This window comes from Salmo salar, chromosome 01 (genome assembly GCF_965601325.2).
Source record: "Salmo salar chromosome 01, fSalSal1, whole genome shotgun sequence".
NCBI lineage: Eukaryota > Metazoa > Chordata > Actinopteri > Salmoniformes > Salmonidae > Salmo > Salmo salar.
In genome coordinates, this window is record NC_138291.1 from 169,443,225 (window position 1) to 169,464,282 (window position 21,058).

At 43.1% G+C, this 21,058-nt stretch overlaps 1 protein-coding gene across 3 annotated transcripts in view; it reads right to left on the reverse strand.

The window, feature by feature from the left end:
- Nucleotides 1-11,691: 11,691 nt before the first annotated feature.
- The window catches only part of LOC106569993 (uncharacterized), a 34,834-nt gene continuing 25,467 nt past the window's right edge, over nucleotides 11,692-21,058 (reverse strand). For 2 of the 3 annotated variants that reach the window (XM_082956309.1, XM_082956304.1), the window contains exons 13-18: nucleotides 20,811-20,872; nucleotides 19,770-19,981; nucleotides 19,423-19,673; nucleotides 13,783-13,902; nucleotides 13,483-13,639; nucleotides 11,692-13,268 (exon numbers count right to left, since the gene is read on the reverse strand). In XM_082956309.1, the coding sequence (XP_082812435.1) occupies nucleotides 12,970-13,268; nucleotides 13,483-13,639; nucleotides 13,783-13,902; nucleotides 19,423-19,673; nucleotides 19,770-19,981; nucleotides 20,811-20,872 (1,101 nt within the window). In that variant the 3' untranslated portion in view covers nucleotides 11,692-12,969. The remainder of the gene's footprint in view (nucleotides 13,269-13,482; nucleotides 13,640-13,782; nucleotides 13,903-19,422; nucleotides 19,674-19,769; nucleotides 19,982-20,810; nucleotides 20,873-21,058) is intronic. The other variant, XM_082956305.1, reaches the window with a different exon arrangement.

Consider the following 21,058-nt stretch of genomic DNA (forward strand, 5'->3'; position numbering starts at 1 on the left):
TCAGAGCGAGTGACGTCACTGATTGAAATGCTATTAGCGCGCACCACCGCTAACTAACTAGCCATTTCACATCGATTACACTTGCTAGCAACATCCATTGCTAGGCTTACTGTTCGTCAGTTTGTCAATGACAATATCAAACCTATTTTATTTATTTTTTATTATTTCACCTTTATTTAACCAGGTAGGCTAAATCAAATCAAATTTATTTATATAGCCCTTCGTACATCAGCTGATATCTCAAAGTGCTGTACAGAAACCCAGCCTAAAACCCCAAACAGCAAGCAATGCATGTGAAAGAAGCACGGTGGCTAGGAAAAACTCCCTAGGAAAAACTCCCTAGAAAGGCCAAAAACCTAGGAAGAAACCTAGAGAGGAACCAGGCTATGAGGGGTGGCCAGTCCTCTTCTGGTTGTGCAGGGTGGATATTATAACAGAACATGGTCAAGATGTTAAAATGTTCATAAATGACCAGCATGGTCAAATAATAATAATCTTAGTAGTTGTCGAGGGTGCAACAAGCACGTCCGGTGAACAGGTCAGGGTTCCATAGCCGCAGGCAGAACAGTTGAAACTGGAGCAGCAGCACGGCCAGGTGGACTGGGGACAGCAAGGAGTCATCATACCAGGTAGTCCTGAGGCATGGTCCTAGGGCTCAGGTCCTCCGAGAGAAAGACAGAAAGACAGAAAGAGAAAATTAGAGAGAGCATATTTAAATTCACACAGGACACCGGATAAGACAAGAGAAATACTCCAGATGTAACAGACTGACCCTAGCCCCCCGACACATAAACTACTGCAGCATAAATACTGGAGGCTGAGACAGGAGGGATCAGAAGACACTGTGGCCCCATCCGATGATACCCCCGGACAGGGCCAAACAGGCAGGATATAACCCCACCCACTTTGCCAAAGCACAGCCCCCACACCACTAGAGGGATGTCTCCAACCACCAACTTACCGTCCTAAGACAAGGCCGAGTATAGCCCACAACGATCTCCGCCATGGCACAACCCAAGGGGGGGCGCCAACCCAGACAGGAAGACCACGTCAGTGACTCAACCCACTCAAGTGACGCACCCCTCCCATGGACGGCATGGAAGAACACCAGTAAGCCAGTGACTCAGCCCCTGTAAAAGGGTTAGAGGCAGAGAATCCCAGTGGAAAGAGGGGAACCGGCAAGGCAGAGACAGCAAGGGCGGTTCGTTGCTCCAGCCTTTCCGTTCACCTTCACACTCCTGGGCCAGACTATACTTAATCATAGGACCTACTGAAGAGATAAGTCTTCAGTAAAGACTTAAAGGTTGAGACTGAGTCTGCGTCTCTCACATTGGTAGGCAGACCATTCCATAAAAATGGAGCTCTATAGGAGAAAGCCCTACCTCCAGCCGTTTGCTTAGAAATTCTAGGGACAATTAGGAGGCCTGCGTCTTGTGACCGTAGCGTACGTGTAGGTATGTACGGCAGGACCAAATCGGAAAGATAGGTAGGAGCAAGCCCATGTAATGCTTTGTAGGTTAGCAGTAAAACCTTGAAATCAGCCCTTGCCTTAACAGGAAGCCAGTGTAGGGAGGCTAGCACTGGGGTAATATGATCACATTTTTTGGTTCTAGTCAGGATTCTAGCAGCCGTATTTAGCACTAACTGAAGTTTGTTTAGTGCTTTATCCGGGTAGCCGGAAAGGAGAGCATTGCAGTAGTCCAGCCTAGAAGTAACAAAAGCATGGATACATTTTTCTGCGTCATTTTTGGACAGAAAGTTTCTGATTTTTGCAATGTTACGTAGATGGAAAAAAGCTGTCCTTGAAACAGTCTTGATATGTTCTTCAAAAGAGAGATCAGGGTCCAGAGTAACGCCGAGGTCCTTCACAATTTTATTTGAGACGACTGTACAACCATCCAGATTAATTGTCAGATTCAACAGAAGATCTCTTTGTTTCTTCGGACCTAGAACAAGCATCTCTGTTTTGTCCGAGTTTAAAAGTAGAAAGTTTGCAGCCATCCACTTCTTTATGTCTGAAACACAGGCTTCTAGCGAGGGCAATTTTGGGGCTTCACCATGTTTCATTGAAATGTACAGCTGTGTGTCGTCCGCATAGCAGTGAAATTTAACATTATGTTTTCGAATGACATCCCCAAGAGGTAAAATATATAGTGAAAACAATAGTGGTCCTAAAACGGAACCTTGAGGAACACAGAAATTTACAATTGATTTGTCAGAGGACAAACCATTCACAGAGACAAACTGATATCTTTCCGACAGATAAGATCTAAATCAGGCCAGAACTTGTCCATGTAGACCAATTTGGGTTTCCAATCTCTCCAAAAGAATGTGGTGATCGATGGTATCAAAAGCGGCACTAAGATCTAGGAGCACGAGGACAGATGCAAAGCCTCGGTCTGACGTCATTAAAAGGTCATTTACCACCTTCACAAGTGCAGTCTCAGTGCTATGATGGGGTCTAAAACCAGACTGAAGCGTTTCGTATACATTGTTTGTCTTCAGGAAGGCAGTGAGTTGCTGTGCAACAGCTTTTTCAAAAATTTTTGAGAGGAATGGAAGATTCGATATAGGCCGATAGTTTTTTATAATTTCTCGATCAAGGTTTGGCTTTTTCAAGAGAGGCTTTATTACTGCCACTTTTAGTGAGCTTGGTACACATCCGGTGGATAGAGAGCCGTTTATTATGTTCAACATAGGAGGGCCAAGCACAGGAAGCAGCTCTTTCAGTAGTTTAGTTGGAATAGGGTCCAGTATGCAGCTTGAGGGTTTGGAGGCCATGATTATTTTCATCATTGTGTCAAGAGATATAGTACTAAAACACTTTAGTATCTCCCTTGATCCTAGGTCCTGGCAGAGTTGTGTAGACTCAGGACAATGGAGCTTTGGAGGAATACCCAGATTTAAAGAGGAGTCTGTAATTTGCTTTCTAATGATCATGATCTTTTCCTCAAAGAAGTTCATAAATGTATTACTGCTGAAGTGAAAGCCATCCTCCATTTGCAAAGGCTGCTTTTTAGTTAGCTTTGCGACAGTATCAAAAAGAAATTTCGGATTGTTCTTATTTTCCTCAATTAAATTGGAAAAATAGGATGATCGAGCAGCAGTGAGGGCTCTTCGATACTGCACGGTACTGTCTTTCCAAGCTAGTCGGAAGACTTCCAGTTTGGTGTGGCGCCATTTCCGTTCCAATTTTCTGGAAGCTTGCTTCAGAGCTCGTGTATTTTCTGTATACCAGGGAGCTAGTTTCTTATGACAGATGTTTTTAGTTTTTATGGGTGCATCTGCATCTAGGGTATTGCGCAAGGTTAAATTGAGTTCCTCGGTTAGGTGGTTAACTGATTTTTGTCCTCTGACGTCCTTGGGTAGGCAGAGGGAGTCTGGAAGGGCATCAAGGAATCTTTGGGTTGTCTGAGAATTTATAGTACGACTTTTAATGCTCCTTGGTTGGGGTCTGAGCAGATTATTTGTTGCGATTGCAAACGTAATAAAATGGTGGTCCGATAGTCCAGGATTATGAGGAAAAACATTAAGATCCACAACATTTATTCCATGGGACAAAACTAGGTCCAGAGTATGACTGTGGCAGTGAGTAGGTCCAGACACATGTTGGACAAAACCCACTGAGTCGATGATGGCTCCGAAAGCCTTTTGGAGTGGGTCTGTGGACTTTTCCATGTGAATGTTAAAGTCTCCAAAAATTAGAATATTATCTGCTATGACTACAAGATCCGATAGGAATTCAGGGAACTCAGTGAGGAACACTGCATATGGCCCAGGAGGCCTGTAAACAGTAGCTATAAAAAGTGAGTGAGTAGGCTGCATAGATTTCATGACTAGAAGCTCAAAAGACGAAAACATCATTGTTTTTTTTTTGTAAATTGAAATTTGCTGTCGTAAATGTTAGCAACACCTCCGCCTTTGCCGGATGCACGGGGGGTATGGTCACTAGTGTAACCAGGGGGTGAGGCCTCATTTAACACAGTAAATTCATCAGGCTTAAGCCATGTTTCAGTCAGGCCAATCACATCAAGATTATGATCAGTGATTAGTTCATTGACTATAACTGCCTTGGAAGTGAGGGATCTAACATTAAGTAACCCAATTTTGAGATGTGAGGTATCACAATCTCTTTCAATAATGGCAGGAATGGAGAGGTCTTTATACTAGTGAGATTGCTAAAGCGAACACCGCCATTTTTAATTTTGCCCAACCTAGGTCAAGGCACAGACACGGGCTCAATGGGGAAAGCTGAGCTGACTACGCTGACTGTGCTAGTGGCAGACTCCACTAAGCTGGCAGGCTGGCTAACAGCCTGCTGCCTGGCCTGCACCCTATTTCATTGTGGAGCTAGAGGAGTTAGAGCCCTGTCTATGTTCGTAGATAAGATGAGAGCACCCCTCCAGCTAGGATGGAGTCCGTCACTCCTCAACAGGCCAGGCTTGGTCCTGTTTGTGGGTGAGTCCCAGAAAGAGGGCCAATTATCTACAAATTCTATCTTTTGGGAGGGGCAGAAAACAGTTTTCAACCAGCGATTGAGTTGTGAGACTCTGCTGTAGAGCTCATCACTCCTCCTAACTGGGAGGGGGCCAGAGACAATTAATCGATGCCGACACATCTTTCTAGCTGATTTACACGCTGAAGCTATGTTGCGCTTGGTGACCTCTGACTGTTTCATCCTAACATCGTTGGTGCCGACGTGGATAACAATATCTCTATACTCTCTACACTCGCCAGTTTTAGCCTTAGCCAGCACCGTCTTTAGATTAGCCTTAACGTCGGTAGCCCTGCCCCCTGGTAAACAGTGTATGATCGCTGGATGATTAGTTTTAAGTCTAATACTGCGGGTAATAGAGTCGCCAATGACTAGGGTTTTCAATTTGTCAGAGCTAATGGTGGGAGCCGTCGGCGTCTCAGACCCCACAACGGGAGGAGTAGAGACCAGAGAAGTCTCGGCCTCCGACTCCGACTCGCTTAATGGGGAGAACCGGTTGAAAGTTTCTGTCGGCTGAATAAGCGACACCGGTTGAGCATTCCTACAGCGTTTCCCTCCAGAAGCCATGAGAAAGTTGTCCGGCTGCGGGGACCGTGCGAGAGGGTTTATACTAACGTTAATATCTGTACTTACTGGTGGCACAGACGCTGTTTCATCCTTTCCTACACTGAAATTACATTTACATTACATTTAAGTCATTTAGCAGACGCTCTTATCCAGAGCGACTTACAAAATGGTGCATTCACCTTATGATATCCAGTGGAACAACCACTTTACAATAGTGCATCTAAATCTTTTAAGGGGGGGGGGGGGGGGGGGGGGGGGGGTTAGAAGGTTTACTTTATCCTATCCTAGGTATTCCTTAAAGAGGTGGGGTTTCAGGTGTCTCCGGAAGGTGGTGATTGACTCCGCTGTCCTGGCGTCGTGAGGGAGCTTGTTCCACCATTGGGGTGCCAGAGCAGCGAACAGTTTTGACTGGGCTGAGCGGGAACTGTGCTTCCTCAGAGGTAGGGGGGCCAGCAGGCCAGTGGTGGATGAACGCAGTGCCCTTGTTTGGGTGTAGGGCCTGATCAGAGCCTGAAGGTATGGAGATCGGAGTTCCCTTCACAGCTCCGTAGGCAATCACCATGGTCTTGTAGCGGATGCGAGCTTCAACTGGAAGCCAGTGGAGAGAGCGGAGGAGCGGGGTGACGTGAGAGAACTTGGGAAGGTTGAACACCAGACGGGCTGCGGCGTTCTGGATGAGTTGTAGGGGTTTAATGGCACAGGCAGGGAGCCCAGCCAACAGCGAGTTGCAGTAATCCAGACGGGAGATGACAAGTGCCTGGATTAGGACCTGCGCCGCTTCCTGTGTGAGGCAGGGTCGTACTCTGCGAATGTTGTAGAGCATGAACCTACAGGATCGGGTACAGTTACTTGCCCTTGCCTAACGATTGCGTCTGAAGCTGGGCTTGCAGCACAGCTATCCTTGCCGTAAGGCGATCGTTCTCCTGTATATTATAAGTACAACGACTGCAATTAGAAGGCATCATGTTAATGTTACTTAGCTTCGGCTGTTTGAAGTCCTGACGAACCATGTCCAGATAAAACCTCCGGGGTGAAAAGGTTGAATGAAAAAAGTTGAGTGAGGGAAAAAGTAAAAATATACGGTAATGAAAAAGTAAAAAACCGTCAGGTAGCAAAGTAAGATCGGCAACAAAACGCACAGCAGCGTAAACAAGTCTGCAAGTTGTGACCGGAGAACAAGTTCTCATTTACAACTGCGATCTGGTCAAGATAAAGCAAAGCAGTGTGACACCAACAACAACAACACAGAGTTACACATGGAATAAACAAACATACAATCAATAACACAATAGAAAAAAAAGTCTATATACAGTGTGTGCAAATGAGGTAAGATAAGGGAGGTAAGGCATTTAATAGGCCATAGTGGCAAAATAATTACAATTTAGTAATTAAGCACTGGAGTGATAGATGTGCAGAAGATGAATGTGCAACTAGAGATACTGGGGTGCAAAGGGGTAGAAATAAATAACAGTATGGGGATGAGGTAGTTGGATGGGCTATTTACAGATGGGCTATGTACAGGTGCAGTGAGCTACTCTGACAGCTGGTGCTTAAAGTTAGTGAGGTTAGAAGTTAGAGAGGGAGATATAAGTCTCCAGCTTCAGTGATTTTTGCAATTCGTTCCAGTCATTGGCAGCAGAGAACTGTAAGGAAAGGCGGCCAAAGGAGGAATTGGCTTTGGGTGTGACCAGTGAAATATACCTGCTGGAGAGCGTGCTACGGGTGGGTGCTGCAATGGTGACCAGTGAGCTGAGATAAGGCGGGGGTTTACCTAGCAAAGACTTATAGATGACCTGGAGCCAGTGGGTTTGGCGACGAATATAAAGCGAGAGCCAGCCAACAAGAGCATACAGGTCACAGAGGTGGGTAGTATATGGGGCTTTGGTGACAAAACGGATGGCACTGTGATAGACTGCATCCAATTTGCTGACTAGAGTGTTGGAGGCTATTTTGTAAATGATATCGCCGAAGTCAAGGATCGGCAGGAAACTCAGTTTTACGAGGGTATGTTTGGCAGCATGAGTGAAGGATGTTTTGCTGCGAAATAGGAAGCCGATTCTAGATTTAATTTAGGATTGGAGATGTTTAATGTGAGTCTGGAAGGACAGTCTAACCAGACACCTAGGTATTTGTAGTTGTCCACATATTCTAAGTCAGAACCGTCCAGAGTAGTGATGCTGGACAGGCGGGCAGGTGCGGGCAGCGATCGGTTGAAGAGCATGCATTTAGTTTTACTTGCATTGAAGAGCAGTTGGAGGCCACAGAAGGAGAGTTGTATGGCATTGAAGCTCGTCTGGAGGTTAGTAAACACAGTGTCCAAAGAAGGGCCAGAAGTCTACAGAATGGTGTCGTCTGCGTAGAGGTAGATCAGAGAATCACCAACAGCAAGAGCGACATCATTGATGTATACAGAGAAAAGAGTCTGCCTGAGGATTGAACCCTGTGGCACCCCCATAGAGACTGCCAGAAGTCCGGAAAACAGGTCCTCCGATTTGACACACTGAACTCTCTCTGAGAAGTAGTTGGTGAACCAGGTGAGGCAGTCATTTGAGAAACCAAGGCTGTTGAGTCTGCTGATAAGAATGTGGTGATTGACAGAGTCAAAAGCCTTGGCCAGGTTGATGAATACAGCTACACAGTATTGTCTCTTATTGATGGCGGTTATGATATTGCTTAGGACCTTGAGCGTGGCTGAGGTGCACCCATGACTCGGAAACCAGATTGCATAGCGGAGAAGGTACAGCGGGATTCGAAATGGTCGGTGATCTGTTTGTTAACTTGGCTTTCGAAGACCTTAGAAAGGCAGGGTAGGATAGATATAGGTCTGTAGCAGTTTGGGTCTAGAGTATCTCCCCCTTTGAAGAGGGGGATGACCGCGGCAGCTTTCCAATCTTTGGGGATCTCAGACGATACGAAAGAGAGGTTGAACAGGCTAGTAATAGGGGTTGCAACCATTTCAGCTGATAATTTTAGAAAGAGAGGGTCCAGATTGTCTAGCCCTGCTGATTTGTAGGGGTCCAGATTTTGCAGCGCTTTCAGAACATCAGCTATCTGAATTTGGGTGAAGGAGAAATGGGGGAGGCTTGGGCAAGTTGCTGTGGGGGGTGCAGGGCTGTTGACCAGGGTAGGGGTGGCCAGGTGGAGAGCATGGCCAGCCGTAGTAAAATACTTATTGAAATTCTCAATTATTGTGGATTTATCGGTGGTGACAATGTTTCCTAGCCTCAGTGCAGTGGGCAGCTGGGAGGTGGTGCTCTTATTCTTCATGGACTTTACAGTATCCCAGAACTTTTTGGAGTTTGTGCTGCAGGATGCACATTTCTGTTTGAAGAAGCTAGCCTTTGATTTCATAACTGCCTGTGTATATTGGTTCCTAACTTACCTGAAAAGTTGCGTATCGCGGGGGCTATTCGATGCTAATGCCGTACGCCACAGGATGTTTTTGTGCTGGTCAAGGGCAGTCAGGTCTGGAGTGAACCAAGGGCTAGATCTGTTCATGGTTCTACATTTTTTTTGAATGGGGTATGCTTATTTAAGATTGTGAGGAAAGCACTTTTAAAGAATAACCAGGCATCTTCTACTGACGGAATGAGATCAATATCCTTCCAGGATACCCGGGCCAGGTCGATTAGAAAGGCCTGCTCACTGAAGTGTTTTAGGGAGCGTTTGACAGTGATGAGGGGTGGTCGTTTGACCGCAGACCCATTACGGACGCAAGCAATGAGGCAGTGATCGCTGAGATCCTAGTTGAAGACAGCAGAGGTGTATTTGGAGGGCAGGTTGGTTAGGATGATATCTATGAGGGTGCCTGTGTTTACGGATTTGGGGTTGTACCTGGTAGGTTCATTGATAATTTGTGTGAGATTGAGGGCATTAAGTTTAGATTGTAGGATGGCCGGGGTGTTAAGCATGTCCCAGTTTAGGTCACCTAACAATGCGAGCTCTGAAGGTAGATGGGGGCAATCAATTCACATATGGTGTTCAGAGCACAGCTGGGGACAGAAGGTGGTCTATAGCAATCGGCAATGGTGAGAGACTTGTTTCTGAAAAGGTGGATTTTTAAAAGTCGAAGCTCAAATTGTTTGGGCACAGACCTGGATAGTAAGACAGAACTCTGCAGGCTCTCTCTGCAATAGATTGCAACTCCACCCCCTTTGGCAGTTCTATCTTGTCAGAAAATGTTATATATAGGGATGGAAATTTCAGGGTTTTTGGTGGCCTTCCTAAGCCAGGATTCAGACACGGCTAGGACATCCGGGTTGGCTGAGTGTGCTAAAGCAGTGAATAAAACACACTTAGAGAGGAGGCTTCTAAATTTAACATGCATGAAACCAAGGCTTTTCGGTTACAGAAGTCAACAAATGAGAGCTTCTGGGGAATGGGAGTGGAGCTAGGCACTGCAGGGCCTGGATTAACCTCTATATCACCAGAAGAGTAGGATAAGGGTTCGGCTAAGGGCTATAAGAACTGGTCGTTCAGAACAGAGAGTAAAAGGAGCAGGTTTCTGGGCGCGGTAGATTAGATTCAATGCATAATGTACAGACAAAGGTATGGTGGGATGTAAATACAGTGGAGGTAAACCTAGGCATAGAGTGATGATGAGAGAGGTATAGTCTCTAGAGACATCAATTAAACCAGGTGAGGTCACCGCATGTGTGGGAGGTGGGACAAGAGGGTTAGCTGAGGCATATTGAGCAGGGCTGGAGGCTCTATAGTGAAATAAGACAATAATCACTAACCAAAACAGCAATAGACAAGGCATATTGACATTAGGGAGAGGCATGCATAGCCGAGTGATCATAGGGTCCAATGAGTAGCGGGCTGGAGACACGGCGATTCAGACACCTAGCGGGCCGGGGCTAGCAGAAGGGCCTTAGAGGGACGTCGTGACAGACGAAGTCTGTTGTAGTCCCTCGTGCGGATTACGTCGGCAGACCAGTCGTGACGGATCAGCAGGGGTCTGTGTAGTAAAAGGGTCCAGGCCAATTGGCAAAATAGGTATAGTAGCCCAAGAAATTGACTGATGTACCACCTCAGCTAACAGTCCGGTAGGCTCTAGACGGCTAGCAGGCTAGCAGATGGGCATCAGGGGACGTCGTGACCTGTTGAAAAACCCCTCGGGCGGATTACGTCGGTAGGCCAGTCGTGATGGATCGGCGGGGTTCCGTATCGGCAAGAAAAGGGGTCCAGGCCAATTGGCAAAATATGTATTGTAGCCCAAGGAGTGGCTGATGGACCTCTTCAGCTTGCTGGGAGAGGGGCCTAGCATAGGCTAGCTCCAGGATAGTTGGTGCTTGCTTTGGGACAGGGCCGTTAGCCAGGGAAGTCAATCAGGATAGCAGCTAGCTAGCTGCTATTGGGCTAGTGCAGTCTGTTGACTGCAGTTTATTGTATAAGAAGAGTTCAATAATGCAATTTACATTCTAACTAATGTATTTAATCAACAAAATATTAGGGTTAGGCCTACCAATACTGTAGGTTATTGCTCAGTGTGTACCCTAATCTTTATTGCATAGAAAAGCACATTTAATAAAAACATCAAGCACAGAAGTGTAGGCAATTGGTTAATATCAATAATTGGTTACTATGTGATGCAAACTGTGACTATTAAGAGGGAATAACAGCAAGTACACTAATGATGAGGGCTTTGGCATTTTTGTCTTTCCTGATGTCAAATGAGGATGAGAATAATCATACATACTAGTTTTAGGATTTGCGCCAAAGATTTGTACCATTACGACAGTGAAAGGGTAGAAAAATAATTGCCCACGGATTAGATTCATGGTTTTATCAGAATGTGTGGATGAGACAACGCTACGATTCAAACAGGTAGAAAAAGTAATTGGTCATACTTTACATATTATTCTGGTGGTTGAAAACAAAGTAAAAAATATAAATATACATTGAACTACAAAAGTTGTCGTTGGTCATATTGTACATATTTCAGTGATTAAAAAAAGTTTTAAAATATAGAAATATACATCAAATCTCAAAATATTGTTTAACTAAACTTGATTTTTATCTTAAATTTTACAAAATTAAAGACAACTGCAATACAGTATAGTTGTTCTCTAAATATAATGTTGTGTCTTTGGCTATGCCGGATAAGTGATTTTGATTTTATTTAGATCTCTTTTAGTCCCTATTTGGACTAATCTTCCAAGAGTCCTTAAACATTAAAATACAATTTATAATACGAACACATTTTCACATATAACACACTATTACAAACATACATAATATACTAGCATAATGACCCAATAAATACTCAATCTAAACAATATTGATTCTTCATCTACTGTAGTCCCACAACATTTCTATGTATTATATTTAAATCGTTTAAAAATAATATAAGTGATATGACATGCTATTCTATAAAATCCTTTCTCTGTAATTAATACTACCTGATTAAGCTAGTCATGTAAATGTAATTAACTAGAATGTCGGGGCACCACAAAAGAGTGTTTATAGAGCTGTTATCTTCCGAATAAACTCTTAAAGACCTAGTAATATTTTACATCAATAGCAGTCAATATTAATAATCACCTTATTTCAGTCTCATCTGAAAGTTGTAAATTCTTGGTTATCTTCACGAACCCTGGCTAACAAGTTGAATCAGCAATACAAACTTTGGTTTAATTATTTATTTACTAAATACCTAAATAATCACAGAATTACATATACACAGAATGCAAATTATGTCATACAGAAAACGTCCTTGGTGGACGGAGCCGACATGACGGCTGGTTACATAAAGGAAAGGGGGTTGGGTTTGAGTGAAAGAGCGGGAAGACTGAGGAACAAAGGGAGAAGCTATGCTATCGTAAATACAGTATCTTATGCATTCTAAATTACCGCCCATTTGGAAAAGGAAAATGCAATAAATATTTACTCTGAGCGGCGCTTCTGTAGGTTGGTCGTAGATGCTGGCCGTGTTGCCCAACAGAGATCTTCCTGTCCTCGGAAGAATGTATCTGGTGGTAAACTGGGTATGTTGTAGTATCGTCGTTGTGTGTTAGACTGGATCCATCGTCCGTCCTTTCCTAGCCCACGTTTAGAGCGGCCGCTGCTAACTCAACGGCTAGGAGGTATCACTTCTGTAGTGAATAAGAGTTCAAAGTTCATACCATTCGCAACCAAAGCTCACGCTGAGGTTGGCTTAGTTATGTAGTTGACATGTTAGTCCATTTAACGTGGGACCGTCGTCCTCACGTCCTTGGAACAGCTTATTATCTGAATCCTTCTGACATCGGACCGTCACCCTAATGTACCCGGAACAGAACGTTATATTTTCGTAAAGGGCTTATATAGTGGAGGGAGAGAAGGGTGTTTCATAGTTTATAACCAATGTCTCTTCACAGGGGCGGGCCACTGATTGAGCAGAGCTCTAACATTATGAAAGCTTCCAAATGAGAGAATTGGGTTAAGATTACATTTCATCTTTTCACAAATAGTTTCATATTTAAACATTTAAATTGCACAACAATTCCATGTGAATCTGATAACTATAATGTGTAGAGTTTCCACGATAGTTTGTCATTCTATCATTAATAAGAATGTCTCAGATGACAACCGAACTGACATATTCATTAAGTACCAACGCATATTTTCAACTGGTTGGATTACTGAAATATGGTTCCTTTCCCCCACCTTTTGATGTTCCCAGACTCTATATGTTTAACAAAGGCTTCTTCAAGAGTTAAGAGAGAGAGGGACGGGAGAAAGGTATTTATGGGGGTCATAAACCTACCCACAGGCCAACGTCATGACAGTTCTGTTCATTATATCAATTTCAATTGATTTTATTTTCCCTGAGTTTTTTTGACCTTGTAAAAGCATACTCCCATAGTTTTTTGCAGGTAGCCACCACACTTCCATCATCTCCCAACCCACCCTTTGCCAAATTGCTACAAGAATGGCTGCAGCAAGGATGTCACAGGAACGTCGTTGCGTGGCAGTCTCTCCATGAACTCTTGAGTGGCCTTGATGGAGTCATGCATCCCCCAGGTCTCCACCATCAGCTCAGCAAGCTCCTCAGGGCTTTTTCGTCCCTCCAGAGCACTCTTGGTGATTGGCTTTTGTTCCTTATTCCTCATCATTGCCTTAAGCTTCTTCTTTTCGTACTTTGACAGTTGTCCCAGTATTTCACACAGGTTCTTTATCCACTGCTGCTCAGTGAATCTTTTCACCTTAGCAGCATTATCTGCTGAAAATAGGGGAGGAGACATGGTGAGACCTGTGTGGCCAGGAATTTATTTAATGCAGCAGACAGATGAGATAACCATCTTCTCAGAATGTAGGCTACTGTATGTTATCAGATTGAATGTAATGTAGGATAACGGCACAGGTTTAAAATTAAATATGTGTGTATGATAAAGCAAATATCCTGTCTGACTGGTTGGTCAGAAGGAAACGGTTACCCCGTGGTGTGTTGAGAATCACTCGGCGACACCAGCGTTTCCGTGTCTTTAACTTGGTCTCCAGAATGTTCATATTGAGTTCTGTGATACTACGGTTCAAGAAGACCTCAAAGGTGGCGTGTTGGTATGTGCAATGTGCAATGTGCAAAGTGTATTTCTGAAAGAGTAAGAGAGGGAACATGTGAAAGGAAAAAAAAGGAGAGATAGAGAGATGGACAAATGGTATGGTTAGTCCTAATGGAAGGCAGAATAACATGTGACATTATTAGCAAGATGTCTCTGGTTTTCTGTTCCACTTACTTTGGGTTGAACAAGAAAGCCTTGTCTGAGGTCAGAAGTCACACTATATTTGGCTGTGGGTGTCAGCATACAGGATGAGCTGGTCTTAATGAATGTGAACTCTTTGTGCTGATTTTCCACCTGTGAGAAAAATATTTTGACTCAGACAGACAGATGAAATAGGGTTTAGGAATGCTGAATCCCAAACCAGGCCTTTCATCTCCCCCCTCGCCCCTCGATTTGCACGTTCACATGCGCCTCCATCAAATGCACAGTGTCCAAATGCTGAAGGAGTGAAAATTCGAGAGGGTGGAATTAGACCCTTAATTGGATCTTCTTACAACTCTGGAAGTCACCCTCTTAGTTTTGTCAGCTACACGTGAAAATGAAGGGAACTCCGAGCAAGTTGGTAGAGGCAAGGGGCTGGTTTGGAATTCACAAGGCTTAGTTATTTTATTTTTTCTCCCTCATGTTACAATTTAAACAGACTCAGCGATATGACGTTGCAACGAGCATAAGGATGAACGGCAGATTCTGCAGATGAGGTTGATCCAAGACGATGTAGCAGAAAATATCTGCCCATGTGCACTTCACACTGCTGCAACATGATGGTCGCGTTTCCCTGCTCAGATGTTACATGCATCAACCAATGGTTGTGTTCCACGTCGCCGACCGTGCCATTGGGCACCAGATTGCTATAACATGATGTGGTTAGCTGATACGTAAAATACCTATCCAGGCGTAAGATCTGGCATGCGTCAGCAACGCATGGGCAGAGGAACACGCCCGATATCTGCAGGACCAGAACAGCAGAGGAGTGTAGCCTCGCGATTCACATTCTTAGTTGTTGCGGAAATCGGCCCGATATTGCAGTTTACTTTGTGCATCACTGACTCGTAACTTTAAGTGGAGTTACACATTAATATAAATTGTAAGGATCTGGGCCCGGTTTCCCTGTAGTGAAGGACCTTAAGCGTACAAGTATTTTAACGTTCCTATAACGGCTGGAGATGTCACGTGTTTCCCAAAACACCACGTAGAGAGAACGGTCACTAAGTGCATCGTTTGAGCCTTTGTCGATACTGATAGGATCAAAAGGAAGGGAGCGCTGCTCTCGGATCAGCTTTCTCCATTCAAATCTTACCTTCAATTTATAATTATTACACAATACTGACGACGGATCAGCTCCTAGATATAATCTAATGGTGATTTGAAAAAAGGTGCAAGCTGCACACACTTCATCAGTCTCTCGTTCACAATTTGACAAGCACTTGACAAGCATCAGTCCCTCAAATTTCCCGCCGGCATCTGCCTTGTGTGGCCATAATGCCCACTAAAAAATCCATGCCTTTTGCGGCCGCTGTGCACTCGGGTTGAATCGAATAAGTTAAAAGCTAATTATAATTCCCGGCTCCTGTGCTCACTCACATGGCTCTCTCAGATGTAGCTAATGCCAGTCACATGATCAGGTCCTTCTTACAGGCATTTCAGCTAAGAAGTAAGCTACAAGTGAATGAAGACAGACACATCGGGGATGCAACTGCGCACGTCCCTCTTATGGAATTCCGAGGGGCATATTGAAGATGTTAGAACTGTCCACATTTAGCCTACTTTTCATCAGCCAACAAGATGAGTAGGCCTAACGAACAGCCAAAACACTAGCCTATGTGAATCTACTATCCCCAATAGGGAAAAAGTTTACCTATTCGATTGGTCAACTTGTCCTTCTGCACAATAAATAAATATTCCAAACATACTCTGTCTGGGACAGTTGTAGGAGGCAATAGATCCCAAATTAATACAACCACTTGCATCAAAACATTTTTAAAAAAGCAATGAGGCTGATAGTAGAATACCTGGGATAGGATTAAGTAATCCTTCTAACCCTCCCCCCTACCCTCCCCCCAAAAAAAGATATAGATGTACTATTGTAAAGTGGTTGTTCCACTGGATATCATAAGGTGAATGCACCAATTTGTAAGTCGCTCTGGATAAGAGCGTCTGCTAAATGACGTAAATGTAATAGTTTGTTAACATTTGAAGCTAAACTATTAGTCTATTTTTTCACATTATAAGCGAAGCAATGCGCACGGCAGTAGGCTATAAGCGCGAATGTTCCAAAATGCAATCAATTAGCAGTTCTCAAAAGGTGAAAATTATCTTCCCCAAACTTGAAACTCATACACAGCCTATGTATGTATGACAGTTAAGCTCTACAGTGCTTATAAAGCAGATTAATGTGCTTCATTTAAAAAAGTTATTTGACCACTTATTTAGCTGTGATACAAACCTTATCAAAACATATAGGCCTATGGGCTAGGATACATGAGGTGTGCAACCATAATTTGAAAAAGGTTGCAAAAAAAAAGGTATGCGCATTTTCTTGCACAAGTATCATTCACAAGTGATAGGCTAATATTGTCACCCATCAGACTATTCTTAATTTAATGTTGTCTTTACATATACTAAATCATTTATATGTGTGAAATTAGTTTTGATTTAGAATGGACCATTATCATGCACCTGTCTTGGAACAGGGGTATGGAGAAAAAAAAAATACATGTCATCTATGCACTTAAATAGCGAAGAGGACTATGCTCCTAAATAGCGAGTGGAGGATGCTTTTCCCGTGGTTCATTTTCATGCCAGCCAGGTAGCCTATACTCCTGTTGTAAAGCGAAGCATTGTGCTTAATATTAGGAAAGTTGATGAATGAATGAATGAATAAATAAATAAATATTGTAGGCCTAGCCTATAGAAAGCTGATGGGATACTCCTCTTTTTAAGAGGCAATCAAAACTCTATTTTCTCATGCAATTGCATTGCCTATAGAAATGTTGCGGGCACTCATGAAGTGTTTGATTAAATTTTCTATTACATTTGCATTTATGTCAGAGTAATTAGAAGGACAATAGTGCGCCGAGTACAAGGCAGTTAGCAAGTTTGGTAGGCTACTAATGACCAGCTGCAGCACCCGAGCTTGGAGAAGCCTAATTACTGTGACTAAACGGTCACATGGAATTTGACTACCTCCATGACTAATACGGTCACCCGTAACAGCCCTAGTCACACAGCAGTGTGACATGTAATAATTGTAAATACTGAATCTAGCGTACAGTGTGGGAAGGCCTTAACCAGAGCACAATCTTCATATCTTTGCCTACTCACACCAGTAATAATTCCCTGAGGTTCTCAACTTCAACACACCACCACAATATGGGAGTGATTCAAGGGTGCAAGTTCATTCATTTGCAGTATGACCAATAGAACCATTCCTATTGGACTCCTATGGAATCTATCCTATAGGATTTTATCTTCTAGGATCCTATAGGATTCCAATACAAGAATCCAATAGAAAAATCCTATCAGATTTTAGAACCAGTCCTATTTGCTCCAATAGAAAATACAATCATATAGTATAGGTTCCAAAATCTGATAGGATTTTTTATTGGATTCCTATAGAATTTTCTGACAAGGGTAGCATCTAACGACGCACTTAGCTGTTCTACCAGTGGTCTGAGGCAGTCTGTAAATAATAAGTGTTTTCAAGTGCAACTTTAGTAACGATGGTTTCGGGAAACAGCTCAGAGATATAACAATGCTCCTACAAAGGTTCTTACAATGAACTTAGCCTTAAAGGGAAACTTCATCTCCAGCACCACCCCAACATACAGTGCCAAGAAAAAGTATGTGAACTCTTTGGAATTACCTGGATTTCTGCATAAATTGGTCATCAAAGTCACAACAATAGACAAACATAGTGTGCTTAAACTAATAACACAAATGATTGTATTTTTCCTTGTCTAAATTGAATACTTCATTTAAACATTCACTGCGAATAGGTTGGAAAAGTATGTGAACCCCTAGGGTAATGACTTCTCCAAAAACTAATTGGAGTCAGGAGTCAGCTAACCTGGAGTCCAATCAATGAGACATGATTGGAGATGTTGGTTAGAGCTGCCTTGCCCTATAAAAACACTCACAAAATTTTAGTTTGCTATTCACAAGAAGCATTGCCTGATGTGAACCATGCCTCGAACAAAGATTAAGAATTGTTGACTTGCATAAAGCTGGAAAGGGTTACAAAAGTATCTCTAAAAGCCTTGATGTTCATCAGTCCACGGTAAGAGAAATTGTCTATAAATGAGAAAGTTCAGCACTGTTGCTACTCTCCCTAGGAGTGGCCGTCCTGCAAAGATGACTGCAAGTGCACAGCGCAGAATGCTCAATGAGGTTAAGAAGAATCCTAGTGTCAGCTAAAGACTTACAGAAATCTCTGGAACACGCTAACATCTCTGTTGACGAGTCTACAATACGTAAAACACTAAACAAGAATGGTGTTCATGGGAGGACACCACCGAAGAAGGCTCTGCTGTCCAAAAAAACCCATTGCTGCACGTCTGAAGTTTGCAAAAGTGCACCTGGATGTTCCACCACGCTACTGGTAAAATATTCTGTTGACAGATGAAACTACAGTCAAATTGTTTGGAAGGAACACACAACACTATGTGTGGAGAAAAAAAAGGCATAGCACACCAACATTAAAACCTCATCCCAACTGTAAACAATGGTGGAGGGAGCGTCATGGTTTGGGGCTGCTTTGCTGCCTCAGGGCCTGGACAGCTTGCTATCATCGACGGAAAAATGAATTCCCAAGTTTATCTAGACATATTGCAGGAAAATGTTAGGCTATCTGTCTGCCAATTGAAGCTCAACAGAAGTTGGGTGATGCAACAGGACAACGACCCAAAACACAGAAGTAAATCAACAACAGAATGGCTTCAACAGAAGAAAATACTCCTTCTGGAGTGGCCTAGTCAGAGTCCTGACCTCAACCCGATTGAGATGCTGTGGCTTGACCTCAAGAGAACAGTTCACACCAGACATCCCAAGAATATTGCTGAACTGAAACAGTTTGGTAAAGAGGAATGGTCCAAAATTCCTCCTGACCGTTGTGTAGGTCTGATCCGCAACTACAGAAAACGTTTGATTGAGGTTATTGCTGCCAAAGGAGGGTCAACCAGTTATTAAATCCAAGGGGTCACATACTTTCCCCACCCTGCACTGTGAATGTTTACATGGTGTGTTCAATAAAGAAATGACATTTTATGACCAATTTATGCAGAAATCCAGGTATTTCCAAAGGGTTCACATACTTTTTCTTGCCACTGTATGTGAAAAATGCACGTTTTTGTTTTGTAGTAAAAAAGCTTGCAGAAGATAAGTGTTTCCAATGACCACATTTTTTTTTGGCACGTGCCGAATACAACAGGTGTACAACCTTACCGTGAAAAGCTTATTACAAGCCCTTAAAAAAAACATCTGCATTGTTGGTTAAGTAAATATTTGCAAAATGTTTTATAATAATCGTCAGTGTGCATCGTGTGATGTTGACCAATTGTGAGTAGGCATTTCCTACTAATTGATTGATGATGTCATTAGAAACTCTCTTTTTTTAATACAAAATGCGCCATTTTCACATACAGTATGTTGATGTTGGGATGGTGCTGGAGATGATGAATATGAAGTATATTTTTATTTTATTTATTTCCCTTTATTTAGATAATTTTGGGAAACCGGGCCCAGGTAACTAACCAGTTATTCATAAGTTGACAAAATATTTTAAAAAGGAGAAGTTCATTTTCAGGGACTTGGATGTACCTCGTCTGGCGGCATGTCTCGGGGCAGCAGGAACACCCAGAGCCTTTGCTCTTCTGGAGTTGCTTCAGGCTCAAGGAACAGTAGCACCTGTCCTTGGATACGGTTGCTGTTGGATTGTTTTTTACGAGCTTTTCCATAATTTGAAAGCCCACTAATGCTTACAATCACGTGTGAGTGTGTCACCTTGGGTATTAAGAACTCCCTGTTCTTTCTGCATATGTGGGCGACAAGAAGGTTCTCAGCTGCAGACACTGGGAGAGAGAGATGAAATGCATGAAACCAATTTTTCATAGTAATGTGTGATGTTTCAGTGCAGATTGGTGAAGCCACAACAACAATTCACTCACCCTTAACCTCGCAGTGAGGTAGATGTAGTTGGTACATATGTCCCTCTGGACTCCTGAGTTGAAACAAGGGGCCTGCAGGCTCATAGCTGGTGTTAGCAAGGATATCCCTGTCCCAGTGGACCACACTGTACTCCACAATTCCTGCCCCCCTCATCCCAAAAACCAGCCCTGTAGCTCTGCATTGGAACCTGCCACGAGTCCCGCACTGGAACCTGGGGAGCACCATGTTTTATTGTATTTTTATTTAACTAGACAAGTCAGTTAATTAAGAACAAATTCTTATTTACAATGACAGCCTAGGAACAGTGGGCTGGCTAACTGCCTTGTTCTGGGGCAGAACGACAGATTTTTTACATTGTCAGCTTGGGGATTCGATCTAGCAACCTTTACTGGCCCAACGCTCTAACCACTAGGCTACCTGCCGCCCCCATGAAATGGAGGGAGAGTAAAATAGATGTGGGGCAAGTCTAAGAGTAACCAATGAGGGACGTGCCTTAAGATGGCGGCCTCCATGCACTTAATTACGACAAATGCCTCGTTTGCTAAGTTTTCTGTATTGAAGCTTGCTCTCATTACTCTTTTTTGTATCTGCATTGGCAGAGTATACATGAATCCAATTCTAGCTCCCAGACCCCGGCCACTGATTATTATGACTTGAAAGAGACTGTTAACAGGGGTAAAACATAGGCTAGTATTCAAGCAACTGCAAAGAGTGGGTTTCCAGATAATGCTTTCAGAGGTGTGCTTGATTTGCACTGCAGCAAGTCCTGGATGCATGGGAGTTAACACTTGATTTAGAAACTGCCAGTCTCGTGGCGTAATTAATTCAGTTCTGACTGCAAACCTGACTAAGAAGTCCTCCAGCATACAACCAGACAGACAATTTAAAATGCACTATCTGGAAACTCACTACCTTCAATAAATTTGATCCCGACCATAGGCTTGCTTCAGCAACGTTTGGGCTGTGATTGGAAATAAAACATGAGTACGCAAAGCCTAAAAAACATAGCTGTAATTGATCATTAAACCCAAAGTAGTTACCTGTAGGTAATCTTGTCTGTTATTGTTTTGTCAGGGTCAAATTCTTCAATGAGGGTTTTTTTCTATACAAGTGGAAGACAACTGTGAGGTTAGCATATGCAAAACACATTATGTCTAAGTGACAAATCCATTGTAAAATGTTATTTATATGTGCAATCACGGACAATAATTGAGAAACATGTCATATGGACTATTTTACACCAAAATCATTTTGTGAAAACCCAGTTTTTGCTGTTCAATTTAAATCA